Below are 19924 nucleotides of genomic sequence, written 5' to 3'. Positions count from 1 at the left end.
TCTGAGACAGATTTGAACTCAGGTCTCCTGACTTCAGGGCTGGTGCTCTATCCACTATATCACCTAGCTTCCCCATCTAATGCACTTTTAATACCAATTATGCTTCAATATTCTAGGTTGCATACTTACAGAGTATAGTAATTTTTAAAATTCAGACTTAAGCATATTTTAAGTTTCATTATCAAAATCATAGAAAATTAGTATAGAAATCAGTTTCATATTTATATTGACCCAGGATTACCACCTTTATTAATTATCTTATATTCATATAATACCTTATCTTCTAATGTCATAAACAAGTTATTATGGGATCTTATGACTTCTGTCTTCTAGGTGAGAAGGCAGACTAAAGCAGAGATTGGATAACTTGCCCATAAGACCCAAATTATGACTGGCATGGGATTGGTGGAACAGATCTTCCCATTCCTCATTTTCACTCATCATCTTCCTTAGCCCATTACATTTCCTATTGTTTCCTATCTAATCAAAATGAGTAAGCTCTGCTGTATTTTGTTTTAACATTATAGAATTGATTATAGCAAACAATGTATATTATTCAGTAAACACTAAAACAAGAGGCGTAGAGATTATTAGCAGAATATTTCATTATTGTAAATGAAAGACTTGGGAGTCAAAATTACCCTACAACATTCATGTAGCCCAAGAAAAGGCTATTAGCTACATGAGTCTATTACTAGAGTACAACATACATTACTATGTCAAATAAACAAGGATCCCTTTTTCCTTGGGTGTTTGTTCACATAATTCCATATTTTTCTAAGAGATGGTAGGGTGTATCAAAGCAAGGGAAAGCATCTGTGGATTTTCCCCCCTTCTATTTGGGTTGGGCATCTTGAATATACTCATTTTAATTAATTGTTTCTTTTGAATTGGAGTTCTCTATATATTTTTTTCAAATCTTTTGGGGGTGAAACATTGTGAAATTAAAATGATTAAGAATGAATCTCACTTGAGGCAACTGTATCTTATATAGGAATGCAATGAAGCACATTTTAACTCAATTACATTTTTTCTTATCAAAGGGGGTTTTAAATTTAGGACTAATATGCTATGTATTAATTCATAGTTTCCCTTTGCTTTTTAAATGCTTTTCGGCAAATTTTTCAAACCTTGATAGCTAAACATGTGCCTCTGAAAACATACCAAATGTCTAGAAACATGACCCAGTCCTTATTTTTTCAAGAGTAATTATGATAATTGCCAACCTTATAAAGAACACTCCCCCTTCCCACTCCTACTTCCACCTACTTTTTCTTTATCATAGTGTGGCTCACTGCTCTCACCTTTTGGTATAAATCAAAATTACCTTCCCAAAACCCTGAGCCCTGTGGGTTTTATAAAACTCGTCTTTGTAAAGCAACAATTTTCTCTTTAAAAGGACAGATGGGAAGATAGTAACAATTGTGACAATGCTCCTGACTTGCTGTGATGGGCATTGAAACATGTTTATAGGCAGATAGAAAAGCCGTCATAGCAATATCACAATTCCCAGATTACTTTATGATTCAGTTCTCTTACTTTACTTAAGAGTGACCTGAAGGTACATGGCCCTCTACTATCCTGGCCTTGGCTTGAGAAGTAAAGTGAATACGTTTGTGTCTTAGTGGTATATTGTCTTAGGGAACTTTCCTAATTAGAAAGTAACACATTTGTGGTTGACACCCAGCATCTTTTATTTACCTCAGAACTCTCTCCCAGATTGAGTCCAAGTTGCATTTAAACCTGGCATTGACTCATACAGAAAATTACTAAGATTAGTAAACTGGCTCCTTTGGCTTTGGATGTCTTAAAAAAAACCAAAACAAACAAACAAAAAAAACAAACCCAGATACTTGACCACTTGAGAGATAAGCATGGCCCTGGATACTTCATGTGGCTTATTTAAAACCATTTATATATTCATTATATGCATGGACTGTGCACAATACATACAGTGGTGCTTAATAACTACTGAATTGATTGAAGTTTGTCAAGGTCTTATGTACTTAATGTTGTTTTACCAGATATTATGCAATGAAAAATTACCTTCTGATTCTCAATTTTTAGAACAATTAAAAGAAACTTTAAAAATACAATCTCAAAACAGTATAGACACAGCTAGGATCATCTTGATTCACTCCAATATTTCTCAAGCACCTGCAATGTGCATGCAGTATTTTCCTTTTTTTTTTTTCGTATTCTTTCTAATGCCTTTCTCATTCTTAACCTCAATGTACCTAGTCAGTGTTGGCCATTTTCACGAGCAATGGAGATCCTAATTTAAAACAAACAAACAAAAAAAATCTCACGTCCCTTTAACATACTTTTCTCCCCTTAAAACACTAGCCTCTGACCAGTTTGCTAACATAGATAAATCACTATCAACTGAGTAAGGGTTGGAGATTCAGAAAGAGGAGTAAGGAATACTGGTTGCTACACTTGGTACTTAAGATAAATTAGAAGATGTGAAAAATGCTTTGTACAAAATGCTCTTTTATTTTAGTGCAAATAATTTTCAGCAGTGACATAAGATTACACATTTAGCAACATTTTACACCACGCAGAAAATAAGAAAGTGTTTCTTTGAAAATCTCTTATGGAATACTATCTCAAAATGAATGTTTAAGAATGTCAAGGCTGTTTCAATCAAGGCAACATATCTTTTTCCCTTTTTTTGCTTTGGGGGGGGGTGATTTGAATAAAATGAAAATCATAATATCAATTTTATGAGGGAACCTTATCAGGAGTTCTATATGAAGGTTACCTTTATTAGAAACATGTCCAAAACAAAATCTTAAAGATAAATTCCTTAGATAACTCTAAGGAGTGGACACAAATTTCAATTCCGTTTGACGGACACAATATTGAAAGAAGGAAACAAGAGATTGTCTAAAGCAGGAGTTTTAACTTAGGGATTTGTAAACTTGTTTTTAAAAATACTTAGACTTGTATTGCAATACAAATAGTCTCTCTCTCTCTCTCTCTCTCTTTTTTTTTTTTTTTTAATACTTTCTACTTTATTTTATGCCATCAAAAATTATTCTGAGAAGGAGTCCCTAAGTTTCACTAAGCTGCCAGTGGTCCATGACATAAAGAAGGGTAAGGACCACTGGTAAACTTACCTTATCTTTGAATAGACTAATTCTGATATTTGGGATGATTTTAATCATGTTGGGAATGAGAGCTCTGGTTCAGTAACTGCCTACATTTTCTTGTGAAGTTTTAAATTGTACTTTCTCATCTTCATTTCTCACCTTAGACCTCACAGAAGGATGAGAGGTGAAAATTATTTTTAAGTTGCAGCTAAAAAAATGAATAAAACCACAGGATTATTCATCTTATAATTAAGCAGCACTTGAATCAAGCTTTCTTCACAGCTAATATGCATTCCTGAAAAGGCTTATTATGGACTCTCAAGGCCCTCTCTGCATTGAAATGAAAGGGTTAACACTGTACCTTTGCTGTTAAGCCGTCTAAAGACCTGTTAATTGGTTCAGTGATAAGTAGGCAGAATTGAGTTGTTTTCAGCCTTACACTTTAGTGCCCTCTATTTTCTGCTGAATTATGTATCTGGTGGGCTACCTTCTAAAAGTGATGATTTAATGATGAGCAGAGCCCATTGATGCTATAAATAGATTTCCACCTACAAACTCTCTTCAGTATTAGGTGGCTTTATACTTCTCAAAGGTGAGAAAAGTTGATCAAAGCAATAGAAACAAACTAGTATGCAAAATTCTTCAGAGCAAAATGGATCCGAGGGGGGATAAAGAATCTTCTTATAGAACACAGAGAGACTGTGTTAGACACTTTCTGAGATGGGAAAGAATCCTCAAACCTCATGATTGTGATTTTCTTTCTTTTTTTAAAGAAAGATTTTTTTTTTTTAAAGATTGAACTTTGGTACTGAAACACTGTCTACCTTCTTTTGACAAATGGAAATAACCTGCTCATTTCCATGTCTGCATGCTGTGTAAATAACTAAAAAGCAAACATGACTGTAACAAGACTCAGTATTCTACCAACAAAATCTGAACTATATATAAACACACCTCCCCCACCCCTATCCTTACCCCACCCCCCAGCCACTCTTAGGATCATTACATTTTGGAGTTAGAAGGGATCATATAGACCATCATCCATATGGTCCAACACCCCCTTATTATGACCAGATAAGAACCCAAGGCCACACAGATAGCAAAGTGGGAGTCAAAATGAAGTCCTCCAGCTCCTCCCACGCCACACTCTGCTCTCCCAGGGACACTTATTAAAGCTAAAGTTCTAACCAATGCCACCAGCACCGCCTAGCAAGATGAAACTCCTGTCCAAGCCTTACATCTTCCCTGCATAAACCTCTCCCTGGAGAAACCACGTCTGTTTATCAGCTCAGCCAGCTTATGGTACCAAAATTCTGCTGGGCCTAAAACTATCCTCGCTCAAATTTGACAATGTTAATTAACTCTTTGAAATAAAATTACTTCGTTGGGATCCAACCTCAATCCTAGTCTTTCCCCCTGCACGAATCAATAGAGACAGAAGATAATCAATTCTGTCAGTCTGGAACGGATGAGCCAGAGCAGAGGAGGCACTGGTTAGGGAAATGGCTAAGAGTGATAAAAGAAAGGAGACCTGTGTTCTGAACTCTGAAATTTGGCAGCTGTTGTTAGTACAGCATAAACATTGTTAACCTTATTTCAAAATCCAGAAAGTTCTCTTGGTAATCTTAATTTGCTATCTATCATGTCACAAATATCCTCTTCATCATATGCTGAAAGTCCCTGTAAAGTACTTTTTAAAAAATTGTCTTTGCAATCATTTTATAAGTATTTTCAATTAATTGAACAATTATATAATGAGCCATGGTATAAATTCCAGGAAAACATAGGAATTTATCCTTTGGAAAGCCCTATTATGTATTATGTTGATTCACAGAAAGGAGCAAAATCAATATAAATGTAGTTAAATGTAATGACCAATAGCATGGGAAATAATTTTACTTAAATTACTGCAAAGTCTCCCTTCTCCCCCTCCCCCGAGTATTAATAGCAACTATTCCAAAGGAGCTTAATTTTAGGGGTGTAAAGGACACCACCAGAACTCAATTATTCAAATAGAATTGTATGTGTTCCAAAAATGATAAAAGTTTACTTTATCTCATGGAACTAAGTTATTTGTACATTCAAAATTTCATGACTCACTGTTCTCTGCACTCAATAAAATTGCTTATTTTTCTAATACATATACTGAGTATAAATAAATAAACTACAAGAAAGCTTTAAAAACTGTATTATGCTGTGCAAAAAACTTGAACAACCTACATTCTATGTAAATACCCTGACTAAAATGTTATTGATTGTGCTACATGAATCTACTTCAGTGCAGAAACAATGGTTGCACAAAAGAAAACTTTTCTGTGTACCGTGTTTAAAATTATTATTATTATTTAGCACTTTTGTTTGCAGACATTCTTCTGTAAAGGAAAGATGAATATACTGCTGCCAATTTAGCCCCAAACCACAAAGACCCCAAACCCATTCTAGTTTGATAGGAACAAAATCCAGCATAAATGTATTACACTTTGTTCCAGGACAAAGGCTCAGTCTGTTACCCCAAAGCTTTCTTCATGAGGGTAAGCCATGGTTCAAGTCCTCATTTTGGGTTTAAACTGCACACAGAGAAGAGACTGGGAAGCTTGTCTTTTTGTTTGTCTGTTTTGTTTTTGTTAAGTCTCCATATCCTGGTAGGATAGTTCTTCCAGACAATCCAGGATGGCATCTGTTCCTATATGGAATAGGGACAATGATCTGGGCACCAAGGTCAGCCGAGTTTAGTGATCTGGAGGTCTCCATTGATCTTTATTGTGTCAATTGAAGACAGTGTTTCAATTCGATGATAAAAATCAAAAAGTTGGTGTCCATCCACAAATACTCTAAATCGTGGGTGTTCACAAAGAATTTCCACCTGGGGAAAACAAAATAGTGAATTAAATACATAACTTCAATGATTTTGGCCTAACATATAATTTTGTAATTTCTAGGAAAGCAATGGCACATTTTACAGACTTACAATTGTTTTTGCCTTCAAATACCTGACACCCAGGAAATGATGAAGCCCTTGGCAGGAATATGGTATGATATTTAATGCCACCACTGCTTACCTACCACATTTATATTATTGATTTTATTAGAAGCTTCCTTCTGAAGTGAAAGGATTCTATTACTTGGCCAGAAGTTGACATGTCAATTCTTGTTAGACCAACTTATAATAAGAATAGTTGACATTTATATAACACCTAAAAGTTGCAAAGCATCTTGCATACGTTATCACCAGGCCTTTGTCAAATAAACATCCTGCTTCCAGGTTGCAAACATTAAGGCTTCATTCTTTCTTTCTTAACTATACCTTATTTACCACAGGATATAATTAATGGCTCTTGGTATGTGTTGATTAAGAGATAGGTGTTCACCATAAGGAAAGACTCCACACATGACATTAGTCACATCTAATTAGATATTAACATAGAAGGCCCCAATTCTAATTTAATTTACTGTTGAGATATTTTAAAATGTTGGTCAAGAAGCTTTAGTTACTCCCATCTAGAAGTCACTTTCTGGGATCCCTCATGCTGGCCGCAATCCCACATGTGGCAGGTGAATGGGTACAATCCTGGGTGACTACTGTAATCGACAGTTTTAAATTTGCAAAAGTCCGATCTCACATCCTCTCAGTTAGTGCCTACAACACATCTTGAGAAGTAGATACTATAGTTATATATTATCTCCATTTTACAGATGAGGAAACTGAAGTCAAGAGAGGTTAAATGATTTGCATCTGGTCACATTGCCAAATATTAAAAGTAGGATTTGAACCCAGGCTTTCTTGTCCACTATACTGTTTTTCCTCTATTTTTAAGATGGGAAGAGGTAATTATTTCTTCATAAACATGTATGGCATTTTCTACATAAGTAATTAGAAGCAGTATAGAATTAGGGAAAATTTTTATTAAGGATGAGCTTATAATAATGATATAATAGCTAGCATTTATATGTCATATTTTAAAGTTTGCAAAACACGTTGCAAAGGTTATCTCATTTGATCCTCTCAACAATCTTGGGAAGTGTTATTATTCCCATTTTACATATGGGAAAATTGAGGCAGGCAGTAGTTAAGAGACTTTCTCAAGGTCACACAATTTTAATATCTGAGGTTAGACATGAACCCAAGACTTCCTGACTCCAGGTTCAGGATACTATACACTGAACTACCTCACTGCCCATACAAAAGGACAGGCCTTAAGAGGCCAGTGAGAGTTTTGCATAATTACAGTACATGTGACATGGAACTTTTAAATAGTAGCTGCCAATTGTGGAACACATGCTAACAAGAGGCAGCATAAAACTTTTTATCACTCACTTCCCACATTTTAAACCACAACACCGGGACAACTCTGTCATTCCTTTGTCCAGTCCTAAGGACAAAGACTATAAGACAGGCAGTAATAAATACGCTAGTGAAATAATAATCACAATTCCATAGACAAAAAAGTAAATAGAAGGAGCTGTATGGGGATGTGTGTGTGTGTTGTAATGCTATCTATTTCTAAAACTATGTACATTTATTTCTGTGGTTCATGGGGTCCACCCAAATTATTTCACAGATATTTACTACTATTGCAAGCATTAATATACAACACTTACCCCTTTAAATATTTAAAGTTTTAAATATTTACAACTCTTAGGAAGCCTATTTCCTGAATGTGCAGAAGATGTCAGCAGCTTAGATATTCTCAACCCACCTAATTAGATACATGCACCAAACTCCCAGGCAAATAAATGATGGTTCTTTGGACTCACCCTAAATGGTTGGTCTGGGATGAAAGGAAAATAAGGAATTGCTGATTGTTCTTCACCTCTTTCTCCCGCTATACATGAATTTCTGAGAAGCTGTTTATCTGTAAATATTGCTTTAAGTTCAATGGCCACATCTGCAGGAGGGTCTTTGGAGTCTCCACACGTCAAACTGATCTCGAAACTGAAAGACCAACAGAACCTCCTTATCTAATATGGAAATGGATAACTCCACATCCTTTCTAGATTATTCAGGTTCTTAAATTTTCTAAGTCAACTGTGCAAGCCACCTGAAGAGGTAGGGAAAGAAAAATTTACTGAAGGATAAGGATTACCTTTTCAATTATCCTTGTTTCTGTTATTCCCCTTAAGGGGGTGTCTCCCTCTTTCCCCAACCAGAGGCACCCAAAGACACTTCCTCTATCCACTCTAATCCAACACAACTATAACTTTCAGAAATCAGAAACAGTTCCAGAGGTTGACTATGGAAACAATAACTTGCAATAAATTTGGCTTTCATTGAATTTTGGTGGTATGGATTCCTTAAGACTTGTCCTGGCTTCATATAACACATAAAAGAACGATGAAAGGATCCTAACCCCCTCTATGGGTCAAAGGGAAAAATGTGTATCTATATTTATAATGCCTGATAAAAATAGCTGTCTGCAAAAATGATGGGTGGGATTCACACAAATTCTTTTCATGGGAACATGGTACTTTCTTGGCATTTCCTTGGCAGGAAATGTATACAGAAGGAAGAGAAGCACCAAACCACAAAGTTGGAAGGGGAGGAGAAGAGTTTTATTTCTCTGCTAGGCACTCCCATCAACATTCCCTGAGAAACAGTGATTCTGATGATTTTTGAAATCTTATTTTTATTGATATCTTTGGTCTTTTTTATACTATCATTTTTATTTCTAAACATAAAAGCTGTGTCCCTATCCCATCTTCATAGCAAAATTTATAAAAGCAGCTCAGCCAAACTAACCAAGATATTGATTATACATAAGAGTAAGCCTTACCTTTGAGGGTTGAGGTCTACAATCCCCATCACTAAGATCTTCTTGCCTGGCCTCATCCCACCTTTAATATGCCCACAAAATGGTACTATCTGGAAACAACAAAAAAGATAACAGAAGGTGGGTGGACTATCTGGGGGAAGAGCCTATTCTTCAAGACTTAAAGAACTAGTCCATAAAGGAAATAAACAAACAAACAAAAAAAAGAGGCAGGGAGGGGGAAGTGGAAGGTGGGTAGAAGAACATAAGACAGAATTATTTACCAGTCTCGGAAAGTACACATCTGTTTGGACAGGAGATCCCAAGGAGTTGTTTAAATGCCCATCCTCTAATTTCTAAAAATAGAAACACAAGCGATTCACTTTCAGAAGCCTTTGGTGGGAGGTGGAAGGAGAATCAGGGGAAGGGCAGACCAGGGAACCACAATCAAGGCCGGGCATCCCCTCTACAGATGAACTTGGAGATTCTACCTCTTCTTCCATCTCTTATATACTTTTAAAAAGGGGAGTCGGGGGAGGGTTCGAGAGGGATGTCCTTGAAGCAGGTCCTCCGGATCCAACTCAATCCCAAGTCCCACAAAACCAACTTAAATTGAAAGTCCCACAGACGCTGCTCAGATTCAAGGTGTCATCACGAGTCCGGTTCAAATTCTCTCGGACTTGACACGCAAAACCTTTACCCGAGGAGGGGCGGGGGAGGCCCTGGTCTCACCTCGGACTCTGTCCAGCCTGGGGACGAGGCTGTGCTCTACCTGGCGAGGAAACTCTCCACTTCCCGCGGGCAGGCCTCGGGCGCCAGACCCGTACAGAAAGGGGGAATCCTCCGACGTGTGGATGAAGCCCACCCGCACGTGCGCGCACACTCTGCCTAACGCCCATCGGCTGCTACCTAGCACCTGGCCGGTGGGAGGGGAAGCAGTGGGACGGTCCTGGGGCTGCGGGGCGCGGGCTCTCCCCTACTCTAGTCCCCGCCTTGCCGTTTGCAGGCCAGGTCCGGCCCAGATCCGGCCCGGGCTGCCCCTCTCTTTACCACCATCCCCACCGCCTCCCTTTCGAGCCCGGCCGCGCTCCTGCGGCCGGGCCGTCTGCATGCAGCTCCAGCTCCTGCTAACAGGTATTCGGGATCCGGGGACTTCCCCCATAAAGAGGCGGGGGGGGGGGGAGTTGCAAATTAAACGCCCCCCTCCCTGCCCCCTCCAGCAAATCGCCGCGGCGGGGGCAGTCCCCGCGGCGGCGGCCCCAGCAGCTGGGCGCCCGGGGTTGGGCAGGGGGCCGCGTCTCCCCCCCTCCGGTGCGCCCCGCCACACTCACCACCTCGTCTCTCTCGGCCACCGATCCCGCCATCTTGTTGCACAGCCGCGGGAGCCGGGGGCCCGGGGGAGGGGGAAAGGGGAGGGGAAGGGAGGGGAAGGGGGGTACCCGGGTTCCGCCGCCCGGGGGAGGGGGAGACCCAGGTTCGGAGCCGGGCTCCGGCGCTCACAGCTGGGGCTTCTGCGGGCGCAGCGCCGGCGGACGGGCGCGCGCGCGCGCACCCCCCAGACACGCGCAACTCACAAACACACGCACACACACTTGGCGCTGACCCGAGCAGACGGGACCGGGGGAAGGATCGGGGGGCAGGAAGAGGGGAGCAAGGCGGGGAGAGCGGCGCCGGCAGGATGGGGCCCTCCCCCTCCCCTTCCCCCCCGTGCCCGCGAGCAGCTCCTGCCGCTTTTGCCGCTGCTGCAGCGGATGCTGCTACTGCGGGAGCACCGAGGTGGGAAAGAAAGCCGCCGCGCCGGGCCGGCTCTGAGGCATATAAAGGCCCAGCCCCGGGCCCGCTGCATCACCCAGGCAAAGGAACCGGGAACAGGGCGGGGGCCCTGGCGGGGCTGTCCCGGCTTGCTCAGCTTGCCCTGCCCCGAGGCTATTGGACAGTGCAGGCTCGCGGGAAGCGGGGACGGCCTCGAGGGCGTGCGTGCTCTGCGGGGACGGCGGGGAGCGGGTCTCCTTTCCTGCTCCCAAACGCGCGCGCGGGCGTGCGATGGGTGAGGGAGGGAAGGTGTGGGGGGGAGGAGATACGGAGGGAAGAAAGAGCTGGAATGCGCCGAGTGCTCTCTCCGCCTCTGGGCACCCGAGGGAGAGACCTCTCGTCACCCACCGGGCCCTGGTCCCTCTGTTCCCCGAGAGCGGGCTTCAGGAACGCACCCCTCCTCCGGAGAACCGGGCGTGTGGGACGCGGCCGGGGAAGGGGTTGGCCAGAGAGTACTTACCGAGCCCCGCTTTGCCCCAGTGCCGCGCCGAAACTGCCCCTTCCCTCGGCGTTGATGTGACCGTAGCAATCTGTAGGGTTCTGTTCTGAAAAGCCCTCGTCTCTCCGAGTCAGAAGGTGAACTCCCCCACGGCAGGGGCTAGAGGGGTCTTTTTGCTTTTGTGGTTTTGCTTAGCTCTGTGACCGGCATTTAAAAATCTCTTAGTAAGTGATTGGGAACGGATTGACCCAGGCATAGACCCCACGTATTATAACGTTGGTACTTGGAAGGCAAATTAGAGGTGCCTCGTTTAAGTAGAAGGGAAAACCAGACTCGGAGAAGTGACGGGTTCAAGGTCACGTAAGTGGCAGAAGTGGGATCCAAACCTTCCCCCCTTGTGCTCCCTCCACATTTAGATTGTCTTAATAAAATTGCAATTGTATTTTGGAAGTAATGTGTGGAAAAGGTTGGCAAAGACGGATCCATCCAACGAGCCTTCCCTCCCTCCCACCCCCAACCCCTCCATCCAGACGTAGATCACGGACAAATTTTAGCCAGAGCTTTTCAGACACAGCTCTCCCAACAAATTACACTTTTTTCCCCCTGGGATTTTTATGGAGCTAGGGATGTGGGGTAAATCACAGGAACGACATCGTAAGGGTTAATGTTTAGGATCCTCTGCTGGATTCTTTTACAAAACTGAGCCAGACACAGTATCGACCTAGTTGAGAGATTCTGTTCCAACCCTAGTTTCATCTCTCACCTGTCCAGCTAAATAAACTGCAGGAAGCTTTCTTTGGGAAGAGATGTAACCCCCTAGGAAGTGGCAGTCTCTTTCTTTTCTTTCTTTTCCTCCCTCCCTCCCTCCCTCCCTCCCTTCCTTCCTTCCTTCCTTCCTTCCTTCCTTCCTTCCTTCCTTCCTTCCTTCCTTCCTTCCTTCCTTCCTTCCTTCCTTCCTTCCTTCCTCCCTCCCTCCCTCCTTCCTTCCTTCTTTTCTTCCTTCCTCCCTCCCTCCTTCCTTCTTTCCTTTCTCCCTCCCTCCCTTCCTCCTTTCCTCCCTCCCTCCCTCCCTTCCTCCTTTCCTTCCTCCCTCCCTCCTTCCTTCTTTCCTTCCTCCCTCCCTCCCTTCCTCCTTCCCTTCCTCCCTCCCTCCCTTCCTCCTTTCCTTCCTCCCTCCCTCCTTCCTTCTTTCCTTCCTCCCTCCCTCCCTTCCTCCTTCCCTTCCTTCCTTCCTTCCTTCCTTCCTTCCTTCCTTCCTTCCTCCTTCCCTCCCTCCTTCCTTCCTTCCTTCCTTCCTTCCTTCCTTCCTTCCTTCCTTCCTTCCTTCCTTCCTTCCTTCCTTCCTTCCTTCCTCCTTCCCTCCCTCCTTCCTTCCTTCTTTTCTTCCTTCCTCCCTCCCTCCTTCCTTCTTTCCTTCCTCCCTCCTCCTTCCTTCTTCCTTCCTCCCTCCCTCCCTCCTTCCTTCTTTCCTTCCTCCTTCCCTTCCTCTCTCCCTCCCTCCCTCTTTCCTTCCTCCTTCCCTTCCTCTCTCCCTCCCTCCCTTCCTCTCTCCCTCCCTCCTTTCCCTCCCTCCCTCCCTTCTCTTCCCTCCCTCCCTCCCTCCCTCCCTTCCTTCCTTCCTTCCTTCCTTCCTTCCTTCCTTCCTTCCTTCCTTCCTTCCTTCCTTCCTTCCTCCCTCCCTCCCTCCCTCCTTTCCTTTCTTCCTTCCATCAAATTCCTTTACTACTTTTACACATTAGGCAGATTATGTAATTCCCAGATAAAGCTATATCTCCATGCTATATATTAGGTGACATCTTTGGCTCAAACATTTCACTGTGTGAATCACCAGGGTGTTTTACACTAATACCCAAGGGAACATGTGTGACTTAATGCAAACTGAAGGCAACCTTCTGAGGTTTTCAGCTTGGCTCTGCCCACTGCCTGAGTAATCTTGGATGCATCCATATATTCATGGCAGTTTTTCCATTGTAGTGTCTCTTATAGAATAGCCAAGTGGGGTGGGAGAAATGTACATAAAGTCACTTTACACTGTTTACCTCAGTTTCCTCATCTAGAAAATTAGCTGAAGAAGGAAATGGCATACCCTTCCAGTATCTTTGCCAGGAAATCCCCCAGTAGGGTAGCAAACATTGACATATTTGAAATTATTGAACAACAATAATAATGTTTATAAATGACATTCATATTCCCAGCTGTGGGACCTAAACTGGATTAAAGGTTTAGGCAAGGTGGATATTTTGTTTGGTACACAGTTGTTGCTCCAGCTGCTTACTTCTGATGAGTTCAGTGACTCCTATGGCAATATATTTCAAGGATCTGTGACTTTGTTATTTCCTCCACCAATGTAAATCACACCCTTTCTGCAACTTAAGTAGGTGTTCAAGAGTCAGTGTGGCCAGAAATCATCACCCAGCAGCCAATTTGTGACAAGCTTTTCTGATCTCAGTTGAGTTGGTCATCAGTTGATAAAAACTTGTATGCTTCGGAGCCTTTCCAACTTGGTAGGGTGAGAAAGCACTGAATTTGCCGTCAGAAAACCTGAATTCAAATCCTGACCATGCTTCTTACTTGTGTGACTTTAGACAAGCCACTTTAACCAGTATGGGACTCAGTTTCCTCATGTGTTAAATGGGGGCTGAAGTAGATGGTAACTAAAGTCTCTTGGTGCTCTAACTGCTATGATCTTAAGTGGTTTATTATCTTAAAATTTTTTTGGTAGTTTTTATAAAGTGAATAGTTGTTTTCAAATGAAGAATAATCCTCTGATTTGATTTAAGTCTGGATGTTCAAATATAAGTTTACTTAAAGTAAGAGGCATGGCATGGTGATATATTAAGTAGGCTTAGAATATGGTAATACACTATGCCAGTGTTTGAATCAATGTAATATATTTATAATATGTTAATATGATAACATAAGATGTTAATATTGTCAGTAGGAGAGTTGTTTTTGAATATGGGTCATAGGAAAAGGAACTTACATAAAAATGTAATTCTAACAGTTTATGAGAGATAACTAAATCAGAGCAAGCCAATGTCCTTAATTGGGAAAAATGTCATTTGTAAATTGGTCTTAAGTTCTGTGGTGAAAATTAAGTTTTGATTATTAGTATCAGCATATTTAAACATTAATATTTAGCCCTTTAAGATGAAAGCATAAGATATTTTATCATTCAATCACTTAAGTTAGTGAGAACAATTAAGAGAGAAACCCCTAATTCTAAATAAGTGCATTTTTGATTTACCAAAAAGTATAAATTATAGTTAATGAATGTATTAATTTGTCTTCCCTGCTGTGAACTTTACCCTAAATATACACACTTGTCTATAGTTTCTGTTCATCTTTTTCTGATTTATCACATCTATATTATGTTACATATATCCTCTTTATAGCTAAAAGCTGAATTTAGATGTCAGAAGTATGAGTCTTTTCCTTTGGAAAATTATGGCATAAATGTATACAATTACAGCCATTCTCTTCCACCCTCCCCCAAAGCAAGGAGCAAAAGGACTTTGTTTCATTGTCATGGGAGTGGGTATCCTTTTCAACTGAATGTTGAGGACCCTGTGCCAGCCATCATCCCTATGGTTTTATTGATACCTCCTAACCCTCTGTGAGATTACGGTACAATTGAACAATTGAGCTATAAGACAACACTGACAAGCACATTCCTTGGGAGAATTCACAGCTTAAAAAAATATGCCATGCTTGTGACCTTGGGGACTTGGTAGCATTACCTTTGAACATTTCATTAATTACCTCTACTTCTATCATTTTTTTATTCATTTCCCTTTCTCCTCTTCTATCACATTGACCTGTGAATGAATAAAAATCCACACTGAGTGAAAAACAGTGGGTTGCTATTTTAAGAAAGAAATTCTTAATTAGACACTAATGGGAAGAGATTTCTTCCAATTTTTGTAGCATGAAAGGAAGACATTTGGGGATTGTTCTTAACAGGCTAATAGAGTAGGCTTTGAAAGACAAGGGGGGCTGGGGGCAAAGTGGTGGTGGTGGTGGTGGTGAGGGGGTGAGAGAGTAAAAGAGTAGAAGTTGGGGGGAGGAGTAAAATCTGATGTGCCTTCATCTTTTTGTAATTCCAGTAGGTATATCTGTTGGCTTTCTCTTACTTAAAAGGAATGTGAACAGGACTGCATAGTGCTTGGGAGGCCTAATTACACTTACATTTCTTACCTCATTATGTTTGACATTTCTATTCTCATTTTCTGGTTTATGGTTCTTTTATTGTCTTTTTACTTTATTGCTGACAAGTAGTATGAAGTGTTTCTTAGTTTCATGGAAACTTTCTTGGGTTATTGGGTGGAAACAGACCAAGATTCTGATTTAGCAATCATCTGGGAATCCTGACTAATGAGCAAAAAACACAGGAAGAAGATTGCCATGTTTTAATTGCTAGAGAAAACAGACTTGAGTGACAAAGATTATTAAATTGCTTTAGATGGGAAATAGCAAAGAACAATAATTACCCCAGAACAAATAGCTTTTGATTTCCAGGGGCCTGTAACAGCTAAGATAAACCACAAAGGATTTGAATTTGGCACTTGGGTGACAGACAAAATGTGATGTCTGTCAAAAATGCCACAATTGGTTAGGTAGTTTCTTATTTAAACGTATACACATATATACACCCTCCTTGAATTTCTCTACTTCTTGATAGAGGATATCATCTCTGATATTCTTCCAAGTTTTGGGCCAACTTGCATTTTGTTCATAAATTTTGTTATCTGCTCCTTTTAGCCAGCAATATGTAAACCGGATCTGAGGTTGTCTCTAGAAATGGCACCACTCTGGTCATGTCCTCATCATTAATAAAATGACTGTCTGAGCTCCTTGTCCAAATAGTTCAAGTGAAAAATTGCTCTAACTGGCTAAAGTACAAGTTAACTTGGATTATTTATGATTTATTCAACCCTCTGGCTCTATTTACACAGTGAAATACTGTGTGACCCTAGATAAGTCAATTTTTTTTCAATCAACAGACAGATATCTTGGGCATATAAGAATAGTTCTGTGAGGTTTTTTTTTTTTTTAGCCTCATCTTCTCCATCATTATTTAATTTTTTAATTTTTAATTTTCATTTAAAAATGTTGAGTTCCAAATTCTCTTTCTCTTTCCCTCCCACTGAGAAGGCAAGCAATATGATATCAATTATACTTATGAAGTCATACAAAACACTTCCATATTAACTATGTTTCAAAAAACAAAAAGCAAAACACAGTGAACAGCATATTCTTTTATTTGTATTTCGAATTTAGCAGTCTTCTCTCTGGAGATGGATAACATTTTTCATCATGGACCCTTTAGAATTGTCTTGGGTCATTATATTGGTCAGAGGAGCTAAGTCTTCTACAGTTGATCATTGTTACAATATTGCTGTTACTATGTACAATTTTCTCCTGGTTTTATTCATTTCATTTTGCATCAGTACTGGGCTAGTCAATTACCTTTGTAATTCTCAGTTTCTTTATCTATAAAATGCAGGAATTGGCTTCTAAAGTTCCTTCTGGTTTATACAGAATTGATATGGAAAACACCAAATAGGCATATGTCTTAATCAAAATTCAGTCTCTTTCATGTCTATCTATACAACTTCATTTGGCTTTGGAGACTGTACTTGGGTGTACACTGAAACCTAAAGATTGATTGAGGCTAATGAAGGCTGGACATTGCCAGAATCTGCCTACCCAGCTCTACATAAATACAGAAACTCCACCTACAATATTTTAATTGGACAAGCTTTTTTTTTTTTTTTTTTTTTATGATTGTCAGTTGGGTATGGGTTTTTTGGGTAATGTTTTGTTTAAGATTCAGTATCCATTTTTATGCAATAGAAGGGCCCTCCATTAAACACCTACTCTGATGTGTCATGACGTAGAAGTGACTCTAGGGTCTTGAAGACTTATGCTATTTATTGGAACATAATGTTTGTGAACTCCACCCAAGCAAAGAGAAGGTCTGCTATCTGACGACCAGCCCCTCAGCTCATCATCTGGCCAATGGCAGTACGAGCACATTATAAAGCACAACTTTCAAAGACTAGATTTTTTTTTTATTTAATAGCCTTTTATTTACAGGTTATATGCATGGGTAACTTTACAGCATTAAAATTGCCAAACCTCTTGTTCCAATTTTTCACCTCTTACCCCCCACCCCCTCCCCCAGATGGCAGGATGACCAGTAGATGTTAAATACATTAAAATATAAATTAGATACACAATAAGTATACATGACCAAAACGTTATTTTGCAAAGACTAGATTTTAAAGATTTCATAATTTACTCTTGTATTCAACAACAATAACAACATGAAAAACACTTTTAAAAACTCAATCACCTATTTCTTCTTTAGGGAGGAGGCCTTGTAGGAGTAGGCAAAGGTTTTACTCTCCTTTTGGAGGTCAACAATTAGTTGTCTTTTCTTCTTTCTGTAATGTTAACAAAACCAATGATGGTTGCGAATGTTATTTTAGTATGTGGTATCTAAGAACTGTGCCAGATAAGATGCAGCTGGAAGGATAAGACAGAGAGGCTATATAGGTCACCAAGGATTAAATGACAGGATTCAAAACTAGTTCTTCCCACCCCTAATCCATCATTTTGCTCACTGTATTTCTGATTAGAGGTATCAAATTACCCAATGCTTATAGTCTCCCAAATGAACTTGACCTCCTGAGGTGAATAATGATGGGAAGGAATGGTTTTGGGAAGAAGATATAGGAGTCTAAGAGATAAAATAAGGCTCTGAAATCATAAATTAGCCTTGATCAAGAAACTGAGGCCCAAAGAGAAGTAAAGTCATGGCTAGTTATTGGGGTAAGATTAGTAAATAGCAATAATAATAATAGCTAACATTATTATTATGCTTGCTATTGCTAAGCACTTGGTAATTATCATCTCATTTGATTTTCCCAACAGCCCTGGGAGGTAGTGCTATTATTATCTCCCTTTTACAAACTGAAGCAAATAAAGGTCAAGTGATTTGCTTAGGAGGTCACACATGCTAGTAAGGGTCTGAGGCCGAATCTAAACCCACGTTTTCTTGACTCCAGACCTGGTGCTCTATCTTTTGCCCTGATTATTTTTATAGGACTAGGCATCCTAAAAAATAAAGCTGATAATTTTATGTAAACACACACACAGTTTGTAGTGAGTGTGTATTTGTATATATACATATATGTATGTATGTATGCATTTATTCCCATGTGTGTATATATCCACACGTTCCTGGATATGTGTGTATATATTATGTATGTATTTATAAATATGAAGATATAAGTATCTACTTATCTATAGGTGGGTAACTATGTAATCTTTATTATAACAGCTCACACAGAAATACATAATAAACATTTAGTAATATGAATAATTTCTAAATATATATAGTTACCCAAGTCTGGTTAGCAAATAGTCACTCATCATCTGGATCATCTATTGGTTCTCTTCCTATCTGTCTAATTATAGATCCCTTTTGTTGGCTCTTCATCCATTATTCTCACTATTTGTAGATGTTCTCCAGAGTTCTGGACCACCTTCTCTTTTCTCTTTTTACTCATTTGGTGACCTCATCCACTTCCATGGGTTGAATTCTCATCTCTATGAAAATGTCTACCAGATCTGGATATCATATGTACTTTTATATATGTATATCTATATCAACACACACACACACATATATTTTTTCCTTGTGATCTCCATTCCAATGTCATCTACTGCCTACTTGATAATTTAAACTAGGTATCTCAAAGACATCTCAAACTCAACATAACAGAAATTGTTAACTTCTCTCTCCAACCCTTCAAAATGCTCTACTTATGAACTTTCCTATTTCTTTTGAGGGTGACACCATCCTTCCAGTTTCCAGGTTCAGTCTCCCTGTCACTTTTGATTCCTCACTTTCATTCACCTCATTTATGCAATTAATTCATAAATATTATCTCTTCTACCTTCACAACATCTCTTGAATATGACCCATTCACTCTACTCAAATAGCTATACTCCCATTCAAGTCTTTATGACTCCTGATGAGGATTATATTAAAAGATTTCTAATTAATCGCCTTTCCTCAAGTTTCTCTCTAATCCATTCTCATATTATCACCAATGTGAATTTGCTAAAATATAAGTATGTCTATGCCCCACTCCCAAATAAAATCCAGTAGCTTCCTATTACATTTAAAGTTTTTTACTATCTGGCCTCATTCTCCTTTTCCAGCACTCTTCCATCTTACTCTCCCCCATACACTTTGTATGGTCCCCCACGCACCAGCCAAAATGACCTTGCTCTTCCTCCCTCATGATACTCATTTCCTCATCATTGCACCTCATGCTTAGAGTTCATTTCTTTATTTCCTTTTTTAATTCCTGGTCTTTTTCAAAACTCAGGGATAGATCTAATTTCTTTTTCTTGAAAGAAGGGACAATCTGCTTTTATTTTTATTTCCAGCACTTAAGACTGTGTCTAGCACACAATAAGTGCTTAATAAATGCTTGTTGTTAACTTTGATCTTTAGTTTTTTTTTCTGTAAGATCAAGACATTAGAGTAACTAATTTCTAAGGTCCCTTCTCACTCTAAATCTTATTTTCCAATAAGACTACACCATAGAAAGATTAGTTACTATTTAGTTACTTACTTTTTACTATTTTTTCAGCGGCAAGATTATGGTATTTTAAAAATTGTACTCCTTAGGTTTCTCTGTTAAAAGGTCAAATACTTCATTGAGGAGACTTTGAATATGAGCAAATTTTGGCCATTTGGTGATTAACATTGGACATTAAGCTACAGGGGCTGCATAAGATTTAATGTAAAC

The 19924-nt window shown here is 39.9% G+C and overlaps 2 protein-coding genes across 3 annotated transcripts in view; one reads left to right on the top strand and one right to left on the bottom strand.

Annotated features, from left to right (window-relative positions):
• Positions 1-2988: 2988 nt before the first annotated feature.
• LGALSL (galectin like) lies at positions 2989-10250 on the bottom strand. The gene is made up of 5 exons (XM_031950567.1): positions 10174-10250; positions 9127-9198; positions 8867-8955; positions 7851-8028; positions 2989-5958 (listed from the first exon to the last, which is right to left on the bottom strand). The coding sequence occupies exons 1-5, from the start codon at positions 10204-10206 to the stop codon at positions 5815-5817; spliced, it is 516 nt and encodes a 171-aa protein (XP_031806427.1). The 5' UTR covers positions 10207-10250; the 3' UTR covers positions 2989-5814.
• Positions 9579-19924, top strand: part of LOC100923562 — a 79674-nt gene continuing 69328 nt past the window's right edge. Inside the window, exon 1 of one of the 2 annotated variants that reach the window (XM_031950564.1) lies at positions 9579-9976. In XM_031950564.1, the coding sequence (XP_031806424.1) occupies positions 9697-9976 (280 nt within the window). In that variant the 5' untranslated portion in view covers positions 9579-9696. Of the gene's footprint in view, positions 9977-10565; positions 10619-19924 lie in introns of those variants that run through there. The other variant, XM_023494911.2, reaches the window with a different exon arrangement.

The sequence above is a fragment of the Sarcophilus harrisii genome, chromosome 2 (assembly GCF_902635505.1).
Source record: "Sarcophilus harrisii chromosome 2, mSarHar1.11, whole genome shotgun sequence".
NCBI lineage: Eukaryota > Metazoa > Chordata > Mammalia > Dasyuromorphia > Dasyuridae > Sarcophilus > Sarcophilus harrisii.
This window is presented reverse-complemented; position numbering and strand designations above follow the sequence as displayed.